The sequence below is a fragment of the Panulirus ornatus genome, chromosome 44, assembly GCF_036320965.1.
Source record: "Panulirus ornatus isolate Po-2019 chromosome 44, ASM3632096v1, whole genome shotgun sequence".
NCBI classification, from domain to species: domain Eukaryota; kingdom Metazoa; phylum Arthropoda; class Malacostraca; order Decapoda; family Palinuridae; genus Panulirus; species Panulirus ornatus.
Genome location: NC_092267.1, coordinates 6,064,345 through 6,082,539, shown reverse-complemented (window position 1 = coordinate 6,082,539; position 18,195 = coordinate 6,064,345). Strand labels below are relative to the sequence as shown.

Here is an 18,195-nt window from a genome sequence, read left to right as displayed (position 1 = left end):
ATATTAATTAAATGAGTTTTGTTTGAATGTATTTTAATCAAATGAGTTTTTTGTGATTGATATTAATCAAATGAGTTTTGTGTGACAGTATTTTAATCTAATGAGTTTTGTGTAATTGATATTAATCAAATCAGTTGCATTTAATCAAATCAGGTTTGTGTGATTAATATCAATCAAATGAGTTTTGTGTGACTGTATTTTAATCAAATTAGTTTTGTGTGATGGATATTAATCAAGTGAGTTTTTGTGACTGTATTTCAATCAAATGAGTTTTGTGTGAAGATATTATTCAAATGAGTTTTGTGTGACTGTATTTTATTCAAATGAGTTTTGTGTGATTGATATTTATGAAATGAGATTTGTTTGTAGTTCAATCAAATAGAGTTTGTGTAATTGATATTAATCAAATGAGTTCTGTGTGACTGTATCTTAATCAAATGAGTGTTGTGTGATTGATATTAATCAAATGAGCTTTGTGTGACTGTATTTTAATCAAATGAGTTTTGTGTGATTGATATTAATCAAATGAGTTTTGTGTGACTGTATTTTAATCAAATGAGTTTTGTGTGATTGATATTAATCAAATTAGTTTTGTTTGACTGTAGTTAAATGAAATGAGGTTTGTGTGATTGATATTAATAAAATGAGTTCTGTGTGACTGTATTTTAATCAAATGAGTTTCGTGTGATTGATATCAATCAAATGAGTTTTGTGTGACTGTATTTTAATCAAATGAGTTTTGTGTGATTGATATTAATCAAATGAGTTTTGTGTGACTGTATTCTAATCAAATGAGTTTTGTGTGATTGATATTAATCAAATGAGTTTTGTGTGACTGTATTTTAATCAAATGAGTTTTGTGTGATTCATATTAATCAAATGAGTTATGTATGACTATATTTTAATCAAAGGAGTTTTGTATCATTGATATTAATGAAATGAATTTTGTTTGACTGTATCTTAATCAAATTAATTTTGTGTGATTAATATTAATCAAATGAGTTCTGTGTGACTGTATTTTAATCAAATGGGTTTTGTGTGATTGATATTAATCAAATGAGTTTTGTGTGAATATATCTTAATCAAATGAGTTTTGTGTGATTGATATTAATCAAATGAGTTTTGTGTGACTGTATTTTAATCTAATGAATTTTGTGTGATTGATATCAATCAAATCAGTTGTATTTTAATCAAATCAGGTTTGTGTGACTGATATCAATCAAATGAGTTTTGTGTGACAGTATTTTAATCTAATGAATTTTGTGATTGATATTAATCAAATGAGTTTTGTTTGACTGTAGTTCAATGAAATGAGGTTTGTGTGATTGATATTAATCAAATGAGTTCTGTGTGACTGTATTTTAAACAAATGAGTTTTGTGTGATTGATATTAATCAAATGAGTTTTGTTTGACTGTATTTTATTCAAATGAGTTTTGTGTGATTGATATTAATCAAATGAGTTTTGTTTGACTGTATTTTAATGAAATGAGTTTTGTTTGATTGATTTTAATCAAATGAGTTTTGCGTGACTCTATTTTAATCAAATGAGTTTTCGGTGATTGATATTAATCAAATTAGTTCAGTGTGTATTTCAATCAAATGAATTTTGTGTGATTGATATTAATCAAATGAGTTTTGTGGTAATGTATTTTAATCAAATGAGTTTGGTGTGATTGATATCAATTAAATGAGTTTTGTGTGACAGTATTTTAATCTAATGAATTTTGTGATTGATATTAATCAAATCAGTTTTATTTGAATGTAGTTCAATGAAACGAGGTTTGTGTGATTGATATTAATCAAATGAGTTTTGTGTGACTGTATTTCAATCAAATTAGTTTTGTGTGATTGATATTAATCAAATGAGTTCTGTTTGACTGTATTTTAATTAAATGAGTTTTGTGTGATTGATATCAATCAAATGAGTTTTGTTTGACTGTATTTCAATGAAATGAGGATTGTGTGATAGATATTAATCAAATGAGTTCTGTGTGACTGTATTTTAATCAAATCAGTTTTGTGTGATTGATATTAATGAAATGAGTTTTGTGTGACTGTATTTTAATCAAATTAGTTTTGTGTGATTGATATTAATCAAATGATTTTTGTTTGACTGTTATTCAATGAAATGAGGTTTGTGTGATTGATATTAATCAAATGAGTTCTGTGTGACTGTATTTTAAACAAATGAGTTTTGTGTGATTGATATTAATCAAATGAGTTTTGTTTGACTGTATTTTAATCAAATGAGTTTTGTGTTATTGATATTAATCAAATGAGTTTTGTTTGACTGTATTTTAATGAAATGAGTTTTGTGTGATTGATATTAATCAAATGAGTTTTGTGTGACTATTTTAATCAAATGAGTTCTCGGTGATTGATATTAATCAAATGAGTTCAGTGACTGTATTTTAATCAAATGAGTTTTGTGTGTCTGATATTAATCAAATGAGTTTTGTGGTAATGTATTTCAATCAAATGAGTTTGGTGTGATTGATATCAATCAAATGAGTTTTGTGTGACTCTATTTTAATCTAATGAATTTTGTGTGATTGATATTAATCAAGTCAGTTTTATTTGACTGTAGTTCAATGAAACGAGGTTTGTGTGATTGATATTAATCAAATGAGTTTTTTTGACTATTTTAATCAAGTGAGTTTTGTGGGATTGATATTATTGAAATGAGTTTTGTATGACTGTATTTTATTCAAATGAGTTTTGTGTGATTGATATTAATCAAATGAGTTTTGTTTGACTGTAGTTCAATGAAATGAGGTTTGTGTGATTGATATTAATCAAGTGAGTTCTGTGTGACTGTATTTTAATCAAATGAGTTTTGTGTGATTGATATTAATCAAATGAGTTTTGTGTGACTGTATCTTAATCGAATGAGTTTTTTGTGATTGATATTCATCAAATGAGTTTTGTTTGACTGTATTTTAATCAAATGAGTTTTGTGTGATTGATATTATTCAAATGAATTTTGTGTGAGTGTATTTTAATCAAATGAGTTTTGTGTGATTGATATTAATCAAATGAATTTTGTGTGACTGTATTCTAATCAAATGAGTTTTGTGTGATTGACATTAATCAAATGAGTTTTGTGTGAGTGTATTCTAATCAAAATGAATTTTGTGTGATTGATATTAATCAAATGAGTTTTGTGTGACTCTATTTTAATCAAATGAGTTTTGTGTCATTGATATTAATGAAATGAGTTTTGTGTGACTGTATTTTAATCAAATTAGATTTGTGTGATTAATATTAATCAAATGAGTTCTGCGTGACTGTATTTTAATCAATTGAGTTTTGTGTGATTGACATTAATCAAATGAGTTGTGTGTGAATGTATTTTAATCAAATGAGTTTTGTGTGATTGATATTAATCAAAGGAGTTTTGTGTGACTGTATTTTAATCAAATGAGTTTTGTGTGATTGATATTAAGCAAATGAGTTTTGTTTGATTGTAGTTCAATCAAAAGAGGTTTGTGTGATTGATATTAAATGAGTTTTGTGTGACTGTGTTTTAATCAAATGAGTTTTGTGGTGTTGATATTAATCAAATGAGTTTTGTGTGACTATATTTTAATCAAATGAGTTTTGTGTGATTGATATTAATCAAAAGACTTTTGTGTGACTATATTTTAATCAAATGAGTTGGGTGTGATTGACATTAATCAAATGTTTTGTGTGACTGTATTTAATCAAATGAGTTTTGTCTGACTAATGTTAATCAAATGAGATTTTTTTGACTATAATTTAATCAAATGAATTTTGCGTGATTGATAGTAATGAAGTGAGTTTTCTGTGACTATTTTAATCAAATAAGTTTTGTGTGATTGATATTAACAAATGAGTTTTGTATGACTGTATTTTAATCAAATGAGTTTTGTGTGTTTGACATTAATCAAATGAGTTTTTTGTGACTGTACTTTAATGAAATGAGTTTTGTGTGATTGATATTAATCAAATGAGTTTTGTGTGACTGTATTTTAATGAAATGAGTTTTTTGTGATTGATATTAATCAAATAAGTTTTGTGTGACTGTATTTTAATCAAATGACTTTTATTTGAATTTCATCAAATGAGTTTTTTGTGACTGTATCTTAATCAAATGAATTTTGTGTGATTGATATTAAATGAGTTTTGTGTGACTGTAGTTGAATCAAATGAGGTTTGTGTGATTGATATCAATCAAATGAGTTTTGTGTGACACTATTTTAATCAAATGAGTTTTGCGTGATTGATATTAATCAAATGAGTTTTGTTTGACTGTATTTTAATCAAATGAATTTTGTCTAATTAATATTAATCAAATGAGATTTGTTTGAATATATTTTAATCAAATGAGTCTTGTGTGGTTGATGTTAATCAAGTAAGTTTTTGTGACTGTATTTTAATCAAATGACTTTTGTGTGATTGATATTAATCAAATGAGTTTTGTATGACTGTATTTTAATCAAATGAGTTTTGTGTGATTGATATTAATCAAATGAGTTTTGTGTGACAGTATTTTAATCAAATGAGTTTTCTGTGAGAGTATTTTAATCAAATGAGTTTTGTGTGAGTGTTATCAATCAAATGAATTTTGTGTGACTGTATTTTAATAAAACGAGTTTTCTGTGATTGGTATTAATCTAATGAGTTTTGTTTGACTGTATTTTAATCAATTGAGTTTTGTGTCATAGATATTAATCAAACGAGTTTTGTGTGACTGTATTTTAATCAAATGAGTTTTGTGTTATTTATATTAATCAAATGAGTTTTGTGACTGTATTTAGTCAAATAAGTCTTGTTTGATTGATATTAATCAAATGAGTTTTGTGTGACTGTATTTCAATCAGATGAGTTTTGTGTGATTGATATTAATCAAATATGTTTTGTGTGACTGTAGTTCAATCAAATGAGGTTTGTGTAATTGATATTAATGAAATGAGTTTTGTGAGACAGTATTTTAATCATATGAGTTTTGTGTGATTGATATTAATGAAATGAGTTTTGTGTGACTGTATTTTAATGGAATGCGTTTTGCGTGATTGATATTAATATAACGAGTTTTGTGTGACTATATTTTAATCAAATTAGATTTGTGTCATTGGTATTAATCAAATGAGTTTTTTGTGATAATAAACTCTGATGCAGATATCTCATTCTCTATGCATCCTTCATCATTGCTGCCATGTTCCACTCTCTTTTCACAAACACTTTTAACTTACATTAAGTCGTTAATGTTACCGCTCTCCACCCATCTTCTATTCCACTCCACAGTGTTTGAGGACAGGGCAACTTCATGTGCGATGCCCCGTATGGAGAAAATATTATCAAGAGGTGTGATCATGCCACCTCTGAGCACCAACCTCATCTCTCCGATTCACCATAGGCTACCTCGCCGCGATCCAGTAGAGAAGCTGCCACTCCCTGGCCAGCCGACCCTAGCCTACCTGAACGCGATCCAGTAGAGAAGCTGCCGCTCCCTGGCCAGCCGACCCTAGCCTACCTCACCGCGATCCAGTAGAGAAGCTGCCACTCCCTGGCCAGCCGACCCTAGCCTACCTCACCGCGATCCAGTAGAGAAGCTGCCGCTCCCTGGCCAGCCGACCCTAGCCTACCTCACCGCGATCCAGTAGAGAAGCTGCCACTCCCTGGCCAGCCGACCCTAGCCTACCTGAACGCGATCCAGTAGAGAAGCTGCCGCTTCCTGGCCAGCCGACCCTAGCCTACCTCACCGCGATCCAGTAGAGAAGCTGCCACTCCCTGGCCAGCCGACCCTAGCCATGTTGTTATAGTACCGGGCGGAGGGACAATCCCTCGTCAGGTCGCATTACCATGGCCGTCCAGCTGCGGCAAGTGTTCCCAGACATGAGATGTGCAAAGAAATGTATGGGTGTGGGAACTCACCCTCCTCCCACCGGGTCATAAATGAATACGTAAATATGAATGATACAACGAACGGTATATTGTATTACGTCGAGCACTAGGGACTGGGCCGTCGCTAGAGAGGGAATTGAGGCTTGATCTCTTTGGCTTGGCTTTGTCAAGAACTCATTAATACCTTCAAATCTTTATGACTTTTGAATCTTTTATATCAGTTTCTTGTTGACTCGTATGATATAATGCAGGGTGGGGAGTGTTGGGTGGGTGTGTGCGGGGAAGCGGCACACCAAACCCAACAGAGGGGACATAAAAATCCAAACAATCTATGGACCCATACTGACCTTTAATTACAGCACTCTTCTGACCTTTCCTGACATGTACCTTCACTTTCCCGACCTTCATGACCTTTCTAGACCCACATTTTGCACCCACTGTTCTGACTACATCTTACCAACTTTGCTACATGCACAATACCTTCACATTTCTGTAAGTTAATCCGGCGTATTCCTACTTTTCCGATCTCACAGGCTCCTTCACCTCACTAAATCTGACAGTTTTCGCTGAACGGAGCGAGGCGGATCACTTCAGTATGGCCCCCTGTTTGAGTTAATCAGTGTGTTGTCTCTAAGAGTTCTGACTGGATCATCTCCCGCCCAAGGGAATGTCTCCAAATGTGACAGCCTTTCATGAGGTGCAGGACGAGAGTGTGGCCTCCTTTTTTATTATTTCTTAAAGTCTGCAGGAGCTTTTTTTTTTTCCAGCACCATCACCAACGAGAGAGAGAGAGAGAGAGAGAGAGAGAGAGAGAGAGAGAGAGAGAGAGAGAGAGAGAGAGAGAGAGAGAGAGAGAGAGAGAGAGAGAGAGAGAGAGAGAGACATGTTCTTGATGAAAGGCACATAGGCTTGGCACAGTTGTCTAGTAGATATGAAGACTTTTTCCTATTCACAGTTTCGCTCCTTACCGTATGTTCTTCGGTATGTGTGCACGCAGTAATATATAATGATTGTACACAAAGGATAAAAAGATCGATATGATACTGTTCCGCTGAATTTATTCGACTGAAACAGAATTTTGTCACTGCTCGGTGCGTCAATCATTAGGGTCAACAGTCTTGTATGTGAATTAAAACTAATGAAGTAACTATGAACCTTGGTAACACCTAAAGTTAACATTTCCTTTGAGATATTCTTCCCTTTTCATTAACATTCTGCCAGTGTCCTAGACCTTCAATTGAAGGAAACCCCAAATTCTTGATTTTCAATCACTTTCACAGCCACCCAAGGGAAGTTCTACCCTCCTAACTAAGGAGTGTTGTAATGATGGCCGGAGCTATCTTACACCCTGTGTGTCAGTAGGTTGAAGACAGTAGATACCCTGGGGAAGTACTACCCTCCTGACTTAGGAGATGTAGGTTGTAGACAGCAGCATCCCAGGGAAGTACTACTGCCCTTTCTGTGGGACATTTGGTTGCTACAATGGGGTTGACATGGAGCCAGTCTCGGTTGATGCGTAGAATGTGAGGAAGAGGCTGCTGTCAACCCGACGTAGAGCTGGATGAAGAAGATGTGGTAGATGTGGTTGCCGTAGTCGTGGTGGTAGTGGTTGATGTTGGCGGCGTGGTCGTTGTGGTGGTGGTTGAAGTTGGTGGTGTGGTGGTGGTGGTGGTTGATGTTGGCGGTGTGGTGGTGGTGGTGGTTGATGTTGGCGGTGTGGTGGTGGTGGTGGTTGATGTTGGCGGTGTGGTGGTGGTGGTGGTTGGTGTTGGCGGTGTGGTGGTGGTGGTGGTGGTTGATGTTGGCGGTGTGGTGGTGGTGGTGGTTGATGTTGGCGGTGTGGTGGTGGTGGTGGTTGGTGTTGGCGGTGTGGTGGTGGTGGTGGTGGTTGATGTTGGCGGTGTGGTGGTGGTGGTGGTTGATGTTGGCGGTGTGGTGGTGGTGGTGGTTGATGTTGGCGGTGTGGTGGTGGTGGTGGTGGTTGATGTTGGCGGTGTGGTGGTGGTGGTGGTTGATGTTGGCGGTGTGGTGGTGGTGGTGGTGGTGGTCGATGTTGGCGGTGTGGTGGTGGTGGTGGTGGTGGTTGATGTTGGCGGTGTGGTCGTGGTGGTGGTTGATGCTGGCGATGTGGTCGTGCTTGTAGTTGAAGTTGGCGATGTGGTCGTGGTGGATGTTGAAGTTGGCGATGTGGTCGTGGTGGATGTTGAAGTTGGCGATGTGGTCGTGGTGGATGTTGAAGTTGGCGATGTGGTCGTGGTGGATGTTGAAGTTGATGATGTGGTCGTGCTTGTTGTTGAAGTTGATGATGTGGTCGTGCTTGTTGTTGAAGTTGATGATGTGGTTGTGCTTGTTGTTGAAGTTGATGATGTGGTCGTGCTTGTTGTTGAAGTTGATGATGTGGTCGTGCTTGTTGTTAAAGTTGATGATGTGGTCGAGCTTGTTGAAGTTGATGATGTGGTCGTGGTGGATGTTGAAGTTGGCGATGTGGTCGTGCTTGTTGTTGAAGTTGATGATGTAGTCGTGCTTGTTGTTAAAGTTGATGATGTGGTCGAGCTTGTTGAAGTTGATGATGTGGTCGTGGTGGATGTTGAAGTTGGCGATGTGGTCGTGCTTGTTGTTGAAGTTGATGAAGTGGTCGTGCTTGTTGTTGAAGTTGATGATGTGGTCGTGCTTGTTGTTGAAGTTGATGATGTGGTCGAGGTGGATGTTGAAGTTGAAGATGTGGTCGTGCTTGTTGTTGAAGTTGATGATGTGGTCGTGCTTGTTGTTGAAGTTGATGATGTGGTCGTGCTTGTTGTTGAAGTTGATGATGTGGTCGTGCTTGTTGTTGAAGTTGATGATGTGGTCGTGGTGGATGTTGAAGTTGATGATGTGGTCGTGCTTGTTGTTGAAGTTGATGATGTGGTCGTGGTAGTGGTTGAAGTTGGCGATGTGCTCGTGCTTGTTGTTGAAGTTGGCGACGTGGTCGTGGTGGATGATGAAGATGAGGATGAACTCGATGTGGTGGTTGAAGTTGGCGATGTGGTCGTGGTGGATGTTGAAGTTGAAGATGTGGTCGTTGTGGTGGTTGAAGTTAGCGATGTGGTCGTGGAGGATGTTGAAGTTGAGGATGTGGTCGAGGTGGTTGTTGAAGTTGGCGATGTGCTTGTGGTCATGGTAGTTGATATTGGCATCTTCGTTGTGGTCGTTGTGGTTGAGATTGGCTTCTTGGACGTGGTCGTGGTGGTAGTCATGGATTCCGGCGTGGTCGTAGTGGAAGTCGGGGGTTCCGGCGTGGTCGTAGTGGAAGTCGGGGGTTCCGGCGTGGTCGTAGTGGAAGTCGGGGGTTCCGGCGTGGTCGTAGTGGAAGTCGGGGGTTCCGGCGTGGTCGTAGTGGAAGTCGGGGGTTCCGGCGTGGTCGTAGTGGTAGTCGGGGGTTTCGGCGTGGTCGTATCTGCGTGGTTCGTGGAGGAATATATCTACTTTTAATAACAATAAACACAAAATAATCATCAATATCAGTCAAGAAATAGACTTTCATCTTGAGCATCAGAGCTCGTACAAAAAAAAAAAAAGACAGAGTAGATAGACAGACAGATAGATAGATAGATGGATGTTTAGATAGATCAACTGATTGGAAAGATAACAAGAGCTTACCAGTGTAGCAGCAATGACACTTCTTCCCTTTACAACCCTTCTTCATAAATATCCCTTGACAGTGCTTCTTATCCTGCACACAGTGCCCGCCAACCGCTCGACAAGGATATGTTAGTTTGCAAGCCTTGGCACAGCAGTGACAGTGCTTCCCTTTGCAGCCATTGTAGATGACCCTCTCCTTCCTCTTACACTTCTTCTTGCACAGGCCATGGAACCTCTTGCATTTCTTTTTAGTCTTACGGGAACAGCCTTCTGTCATTGAGGTGACAAATGTCATCAAGCGTTACTACTGGTCGGAAATAACATAACGTCGAGGGTTTCTGCATTGTCAACTTTATCAATATTGAATACTTTCTATAAAGTCCCAAATCTTGGCATACTTGGAACTATGAAAGACAAAGATTCGCTGATAGATCTACAGTTAAGGAGAAATCAAAACTTATTTTGTGATGAATGTATACCAACAATCTTATGTTCCTCAATTGACAGTCAGTTAGTTGCTGGGTAAAAGGTTAGGAAAACAAAGAATAAACCTGAGACAGAATTAAAGGAGACTTTTGCAAAGTTGAAATGAACAGAGTTTGGACGACGTTCGAATGTCTTTACTATGGAATAGAAATTAATTTGGTAAGAGTAATACAAAGCATATACTGTAACTATCCATGTAAAGATATAAATAGGGAAACTGAGAGTGTGAGGTTCGAAGGAAAAAATTGTTACACACAGGGAGCAGTACTGTCTCCTCTGTTGTTTTGTTGAGTAACCAAATGTCTAAGGAAAATAAGCTTGAGAAAAGAGAAAGAGATTACATCAGTATGTGTTGATGATGTACCTATGAGAAATGAAAAACAGAGGAATTTAGAGGTACAATGGACAGGGTGTCAGACTCTTTGAACGGAAACGCTACGAGAATCAGTAAAATCTAAAAGTAAAATGATGAGTATTAAGAGATACAATGAAGAGAGTAACATAGATATGGAAGACCACCAGCTACAAAAAGTGATTCTAAAGCAGTATCGTACAGCCCTGTACAGCAATGTATCATTGAAATGTAAAACAATAATACATATACTACTATTCTAAAATTCATTGTGGTAAATGAATCAGATGCATCGTCCCTCATAACCAAGACAAGTTCACAGATCCTGGCTGCTGAAATGAGATCACTGGGGCAAATCAGAGATAATACAAGACTGGTTAAGATGAGAAACACCAAGTTAAGAGAGGAAATTAATGTTATATCTGTGTACGGAGTAACTCAAAAAAACAAGTTAAGTTGGTGCAGCCCAGTGGAAAGAATGGAAGACACAAAATGTGATGAGAAGTATTTGAACTGGACCCTTGAAGGAAGAATTCTAGCAGGACGTCCTAGAATGAGATGGGTCGACAGCATTAAGACGGACAGACAGTGGAAGAAATTGAAGGGAACAGACAGTGCGAGGACAGGAACGAATTGGGAGGACTGACTAAGGTGCCGTCGACTGACAGACATTGGGTCTACGTTTTGTGTGGTGAGACAGGAACTCCCAGGATTTTTCTACACTAAAAACACGCGAGAAAAATAGAATCAATGGCTCTTTAATGCCGATTAGCTTATCGACAAGAAACTGTTGAAATGTAGCAGCCTTTCTCTTCTTATTGGGGAGGAATTGGGATACAACCATCCTGTCACGAAAGAGAAGTGAATGTAGATGATTTGCATTGGTTCCCAGCGAGTTTCCCCTGTTACAACAATCTGCTAATGGGTTTACGACTGACCTGACGCCACCATCCATGTATGAGGACGTCAGCATCTCTCACTGACTCTAGAAGCTACCAGGATACAGAAAAAGCCACTAGGCAACACATATCTTCCAGATAATATCATTGGACTGCCAAAATTAGCTGTAATTCGAACACTTACAGAGGCAGTACACGTAAACTAACGCTAAAAAGGCAATGAACGTAAGCTAACACTAAAGAAGCAATGAATATAAGTTAACACTATAGAGGCAATGAACGTAAGCTAACACTAAAGAGGCAATGAAAGTAAGCTAACACTTAAAGAGTCAATGATCGTAAGCTAATACTTAAAGAAGCAGTAAACGTAAGCTAACACACTAAAGAGGCAACAAACGTTAAGCTAACAAAAAGAGGCTGTAAAAGTAAGCTAAAGTTAAAGAGGCAGAAAACGTAAGCTAACAATAAAGAGGCAGCAAACGGAAGGCAACAGAGAGGCAATAAGCGTAAGCGCACAGGAAAAGGGAAGCCATCATTCATAAGCACAAAATCACTTACTTTTTAAGCAACACACGATCTTGCCTTTCTTGCCACATTTACCGAGACGAAACTTGTATGGACAGTGTTCCGACTTGACACACTCCCCTCCCATCTTGACACAAGCCTTACGCGACAACACCTTAAGCTTGGTGTCGTCTGGGTCGTCGTGAGTCCCTCCCTGGTCGTCCATCTTCCTCTGACTGACTCTCGGCTGCCTGGCTTCCCCATCAACCATTTTCGCCTCGCTCGTTCCTACATCCATCTTAACCTTTGCCTTCTTATCTCGGCCGTTTCTATTAATCCTCGCATTATTTCTGTGTCTCATCTCTTTCTTCTCGAGTTTCTTTTTACCCTTCCGTCTCCGACTGTCTTTGCCTTGTATTTGTCCATCCTTTTCTTTGTGCTTTTGATCATTTCGGGATTTTGATCTCTTGTTATGCTCTTGTTGTCTCGCGTCTCTGTCTTTCTTGCCAATCTTGCCTTGAGGTTCTAAATATTTCGTATACTTTAATTCTAATTTCCCTTGAGCACTTTTCCTTGGGTGTGATTTGGTCTTTTTCGATGTATTTCTTTCTTTCTTTCTATCTCTCACCGGGGATTTCTCTGCATTCTTTTTCTTGACATCTTCATTCATGCTTCGTGGGCGTTTTCTTTCATTTGATAAGCCGTTTTTCTTTGCTTTTTTGGCATTCTTTCTGTGTCTCACTGATTTCTTTTTTTCTTTTGCTGCATTCTTTTTCTTAACATCATCATTCATGCTCTGAGAACCTTTCCTTCCGTTTATTTTGTCCAACATGCCGTTTTTCTTTGCCTTTCTATCATTCTTTCTATGTATTGCTGATGAATTACTTGCACTCTTTTCATCCATATCTTTATTCATTTTTTGTGAACCTTTCCTTCCATTTGATATGTCGCTTTTTGCTGCTTTTCTTTCATTCTTTCTATGTATCACTGACGATAAATTTGTCTTCTTTTTCTTGACATCTCTATTCATCGTTCGTGATCTCCTTCTTCCGTTTGAGTTGCTCTTTTTTCTTGCTTTTCTCTCATTTCCTTCGATTCTTACTGGCGAATCCTTCTCATTTTTTTTCTTGATTTCACGTACTTTTGTTTTCCTAGGCATACCTCCGTTCCCTGTGGTTTTCTCTGGGAAGCCTTCCTTCTGAGGGTCTTTCATTTTGGACAATTTACCGGTACCGTTCCCTCGTTTCCCTTTGTTTCTTCCCGGCAGTTGCTTTATCTGCCTTCCAGATCCCTTGGTCTTGTGTCCCGTTTCCTTACGGGGCTTCAGTCTGGTGCCTGTGTTGCGATCAGGTCTAATTTTCCCTTGATTCATAAGCTTGTTTCCTTTACGATCCAACTTACTCGAATCATCGGACTTTCCCCCAGATTTCGCATCGGGTTTTGCACCAGATCTCAGCCTTGGCTTTAAGGCGCTTGCATTTTTGCGTTGGAGTTTCTTCCTGTGGCGTCTTGGCTCCCTGGAAGATAGCTTGGGCTGCCCCTGCGCAGGAGGAGCGCAACACAAGTCTCCTGGCGCAGGACAGGTCGCCTGCAGGAAGACCTTGCGGCACTTCTTGTGTTTCGTCTTAGGGACACAGTTTCCTCCTAGAGAAGAACATCTTGCTCCATCATTGCGGCCACGGCGGTTTTCTCTATCGCTCTGATCACGAGGTCTTGCTCCACCAGAGCGGCCACGGCGGTTTTCTCCATCGCTCTTATCACGACGTCTTCCTCCACCACTGCGGTCTCGGCGGTTTTCTCTATCGCTCTGATCACGAGGTCCTGCTCCACCAGTGCGGTCTCGGCGGTTTTCTCTATCCTTTTTATCACGACGTCCTGCTCCACCACTGCGGTCTCGGCGGTTTTCTCTATTGCTTTTATCACGACGTCCTGCTCCACCAACACGGTCACGGTGGTTTCTTCCACCACTGTTAACACGACTGCCTCCTCCAACAATGCGGTCACGGCGGTTTCCTGTACCACTGTTACTACGACGACCTTCTCCAAGAATGCGGTCATGGTTGTTTTCTCCACCACTGCTAAAACGACGGCCTGCTCCAACAATGCGGTCACGGCGGTTTCCTCCACCACTATTACCACGAGGGCCTTCTCTAAGAATGCGGTTATGGCGGTTTTCTCCACCACCGTTACCACGACGGGTGTCTCCAGCAGTGATACCCATGTTCATTTTCCTATCAGACTCAGCTAGACTCAAGTGTGGTTTCCTTTGGCGATGTACAGTGGCCTCCTTGCCAACAGCACCATCCTGAAGAATATTCACTTACAATCAAGACTACGCAGTGATCTTAGAAGAAATAGTCATAAGTCATCCAGGTTTTCCTCTATCTCAAAAGAAATGTTATCAATATATTTCAAAGAGATTGGGTTAGAAGTAGATCAACATCATTGAGGGGGCGAGGGTTTTTGGAGCAATGAGGTATGTGTGGAAAGAGAAGTCGTTATCTGGAAGGGTACAGTAGTCCCAGCGATGTTGTGTAGATGTGTGGTTTGAGTTTTAGACAAGGATATGCTTGGGAAGGTCGATGTGTTGGAAATTAAATGTTTGAGGACAACATGTGATGTAATGTAAGGTGCTTTGATCGAGAAAGTAATGGAAGGGTAAGAGACATGTGTGGTAAAAGTAGAGTGTGATTTAGGGAGCCGAAAAGGGTGTACTGCAGTGGTTTGGACATATATTGAGAGGAAGGGGAGATTGACAAAAAGGATTCATATGTCAGAAATGGAGGGGAACTTGAGAAGGAGGATACTATATTGGAAATGGAAGGATCGAGTGAAAAAATTTTGAGTGGCTGGGGTCTGAACATGCAGGGGGGTGAAAGGCGTGCAATGGAAAGAGTGAATTAGAGCGATCTGGTTTACTAGGAGTGACGTTAATAGAAATCACGTATTAGTAATCTTGAAAGTCTGGCATTAGATAACAAAAAGAAATATGAACAACGAACGAATTTCCTTCGTATATCCGGGGTCTTAGATGAATTCCAGTGGGTTACTTAATCTACCTTAACTATATAGTATCTGCAACAAGTCATATTCATTTAGAGACTTGACTGTCGTGAAGAGTGAGGAGATAAGCTCTACCTGGACCAGTAGGATCATGCAGAAGAGATGGAGGTGGACCACTCCGATTAATCTCATGACGTCGGTGTTCCGGAGACAGTCACGGACCGACCAACTGTAACCCCTCTGTATTTCTTGGCTGCTGTACGATCTGTGGTGAATCAGTTGAAGAGGCCAGGTTCCGGACGGTGGCTTCAGAGACTACTACACTCCGTCCTGACCCTCCAGAGTTAGCAGTGAGACTCAGCAACCAACTTTGCAGCCTTATATCTCCGAGTTCATACATTTCTTCTCACGTATGACCCCCGTTGGGCAGGTGTATGGGCTGTGCTCATAGCGGGTGACACATATGTCCTCGTCTGTACCGCACATGGTCACGGCGAGATTAATGAGCCTCTGTACCCAGACCTGACTGCCATATGTAGTTATGAAAGTGTTACAACGGGGATCTCGTGTGTTACTTCTTTATCGTATGGAGTTACCAAAATCATGAAGAGATAACGTAGAAAAAATATGAAAGAGGGACAAATAAAGCTACATTTATAAAAAATTGAGGTAATCTTACACTTTAGACCTGTATAGCTACATATATACAAGGTAAGATGGTAAGCAATAAAGTAGCTTCATAGAAATCAGTGATCAATACAGTTAGAAAATCGTAAATACTTCTCCTTGTCTCTTCTTTTACCCTTTCTCTAAATACTTTATATTTCAATTACGACCCGGCCTTGATTTAATCTTCCATTCATGACCGGAGCCTCCAATAAAAGAGAAAACTGTTTTCCTTCCCCTTGGGGAGATAGAGACAAATGTCACAGTAATTCTTCTCATATCATTGTTTCGAGGTATGTTCATCTCATGGTTAGAATCCGCAGTTTGAAATACGCTGTATCATCTAGTTGAATACATTCAAACAAATCATATCTACAATTTACCTCAATATACAGGAAAAATATAAACAATCGTAATTCCAAGACTGAAGCAGAGTTACTTTTAGATTAAAACAATATCGTCTCAAATTCATAACATATCCAAACACTTACTAACACAATGACTGAGAGAGATATAAATTCGGTGCGGATGAATTATCAACGAAGACCGGTTATATATTCATTGTCAACACAGATTCCGTTGTTCGAAGCACAACTTGATTACTACATCCAGAAATAGCAAAACCCTCCCTTATAATGCATAACCATGGCCTCTCCAGTGCTCAAACAGTGGCATAACTAGAATCTTTGGACTAAAAGTTAATGTATGAAGGCACACCAAGGTATTGATCCACTCTCATTTTAAAACTGGAGCTTTGAGTTTCCAGTGTATTCATCAATGGAGCTTGAATACCATCTGTCATGCTAAAACTGGAGCTTTGAGTTTCCTGTGTATTCATCAATGGAGCTTGAATACCATCTCTCATTTTAAAACTGGAGCTTTGAGTTTCCTGTGTATTCATCAATGGAGCTTGAATACCATCTGTCATTTTAAAACTGGAGCTTTGAGTTTCCAATGTATTCAGCATTGGAGCTTGAATACCATCTCTCATTTTAAAACTGGAGCTTTGAGTTTCCAATGTATTCAGCATTGGAGCTGGAATACCTATAACTATGTACAGTCATTGACATAAGAACACAAAGCGCCTTATCTTTAGGTGTAAAGAACGAATTAATCAAAAAGCTGTTGAGAAATATATATATCTAAAGTCTATTTGAGGATAGAATGTGCTTAATATCTTTGTAAAATTCATTAATGTTATTTGATAATAATATTGAAAATTGGAATATTTGGCCTCCTTGAGCGCATTATAGCTGGGGTTGGTAGGATGCCTAAAGTTCATAAAAATAGTATGAAAGTGAAACATATCACCAGCTATAACTTGTCAAAGAGGAACAGTACTGAAGGTGATCATGGTAATGATGTATTCAATGACTTCAACTATTTCCTGAAAGATATTATCAATACTAATTGCCAAAGACACTTCAAACTTTGATAGTTAAACAACAAGAGTTCTAAATGTTATCAGAAACGGGAGTTAAAAATAAGACATTCTGGCTTTGATTGTGATCTTTACAAAGAGATCGATGGGGAGACAATGCACTCTCCATCAAGACCCAGTGTGGCAAACACATTCCTCTATTGCCATGAGAAGATGTGGCTGTAACAATGCCTCGAGGATCTTAAGCCAGTTGCTATATAGACGATATGTCGATGATACATTTATGCTTTTGAGAGTCAAGATCAGGTATTGACATCTTCAAGTTACTTGAAGTCAAAACATTCAAGCATTAAATCCACCGTAAAACACCAAAGGATATTCTAACTTTTCTTCCTATTTTTCTTTCAAATTACATCCACCGTACCTTTTTTATTAAAAGAGTAAGCATTTTCTGAGCAGTATATATATCAACCTACAAACTCCAGCTATAATGCACCCAGGGTATTCAAATATCACAAATTTCAATATCATGTTCTTTTAAGATATAACTTTAAACATTTAAGGAAGATCATAAACACATTTTATCCTCAAACTGACTTTAGATTTTTCGTAACAAATTCTCGATTAGCTCGTTCTTTAAACATAGAGATATGGCGCCCTGTGCTCTCACAACAATGACTCTATATAGAAACGTAGGTATTCAAGTTCTAATGTTGAATACATTGTGAAGCTCAAAGCTCCAGTTCTATAGTGAGAGTGGATCAACACCTTTGTGTATTATACACTAACTCTCACTTAAAAGTCCGAGTTTTGCATATGTTTGAGGTCACCGGAGAAGCTATAGTAATTCCTCTAATCAGAAACGATTTTGTTATTAATTTTGGATGTAGCAATGGAACTGAATAATGAAATCTGTGTTCAAGATGAGAATATAAGCAGCCGTTGTTGACAATTCATCCTGTACTGAATTATATTACGTTTAGTTATTGTTTGATCTGTTATGAAAAGCATTCAGGATTTTACATACTCTTTATCTTTTGAAAAATGTTTTCACCTAAATCTTAGCATTGCATCTGTTTACATTTATCATATATGTTGATGTAAATTGTTTGAACGTGGTCAATTAGGTCATAAATTATGCTTCAAATTACGGATTCTGATTATGAGATGAACATATCTCGAAACTTTGATGAGAAAGAAAAATCACTGTGACATTTGCTTGTATCTCCCTAAAGATGCAAACTAATTTTTTTCTTACCAACTTACATGTAAATGTACATATTAAAGTCATACAATTCTCTTACATCCTTGTATAGAGATCAGTTTTATTTGCCCTTCGGTCGTACTCTTTTTGTGATCTCTTTTCTCATTCTGGTAATATTATGTGATAGAGGATATACGAGATCGCTGGTGTCA

At 38.2% G+C, this 18,195-nt stretch overlaps 2 protein-coding genes across 2 annotated transcripts in view; both read right to left on the bottom strand.

The window, feature by feature from the left end:
* The window catches only part of LOC139762691 (GATOR2 complex protein WDR24-like), a 458,282-nt gene that overhangs the window by 84,871 nt on the left and 355,216 nt on the right, over positions 1-18,195 (bottom strand). The window lies entirely within an intron of this gene.
* Positions 7,275-15,088, bottom strand: LOC139762687 (uncharacterized). Its single transcript, XM_071687647.1, has 4 exons — positions 14,868-15,088; positions 11,784-14,034; positions 9,507-9,758; positions 7,275-9,303 (listed from the first exon to the last, which is right to left on the bottom strand). The coding sequence occupies exons 1-4, from the start codon at positions 14,922-14,924 to the stop codon at positions 7,412-7,414; spliced, it is 4,452 nt and encodes a 1,483-aa protein (XP_071543748.1). The 5' UTR covers positions 14,925-15,088; the 3' UTR covers positions 7,275-7,411.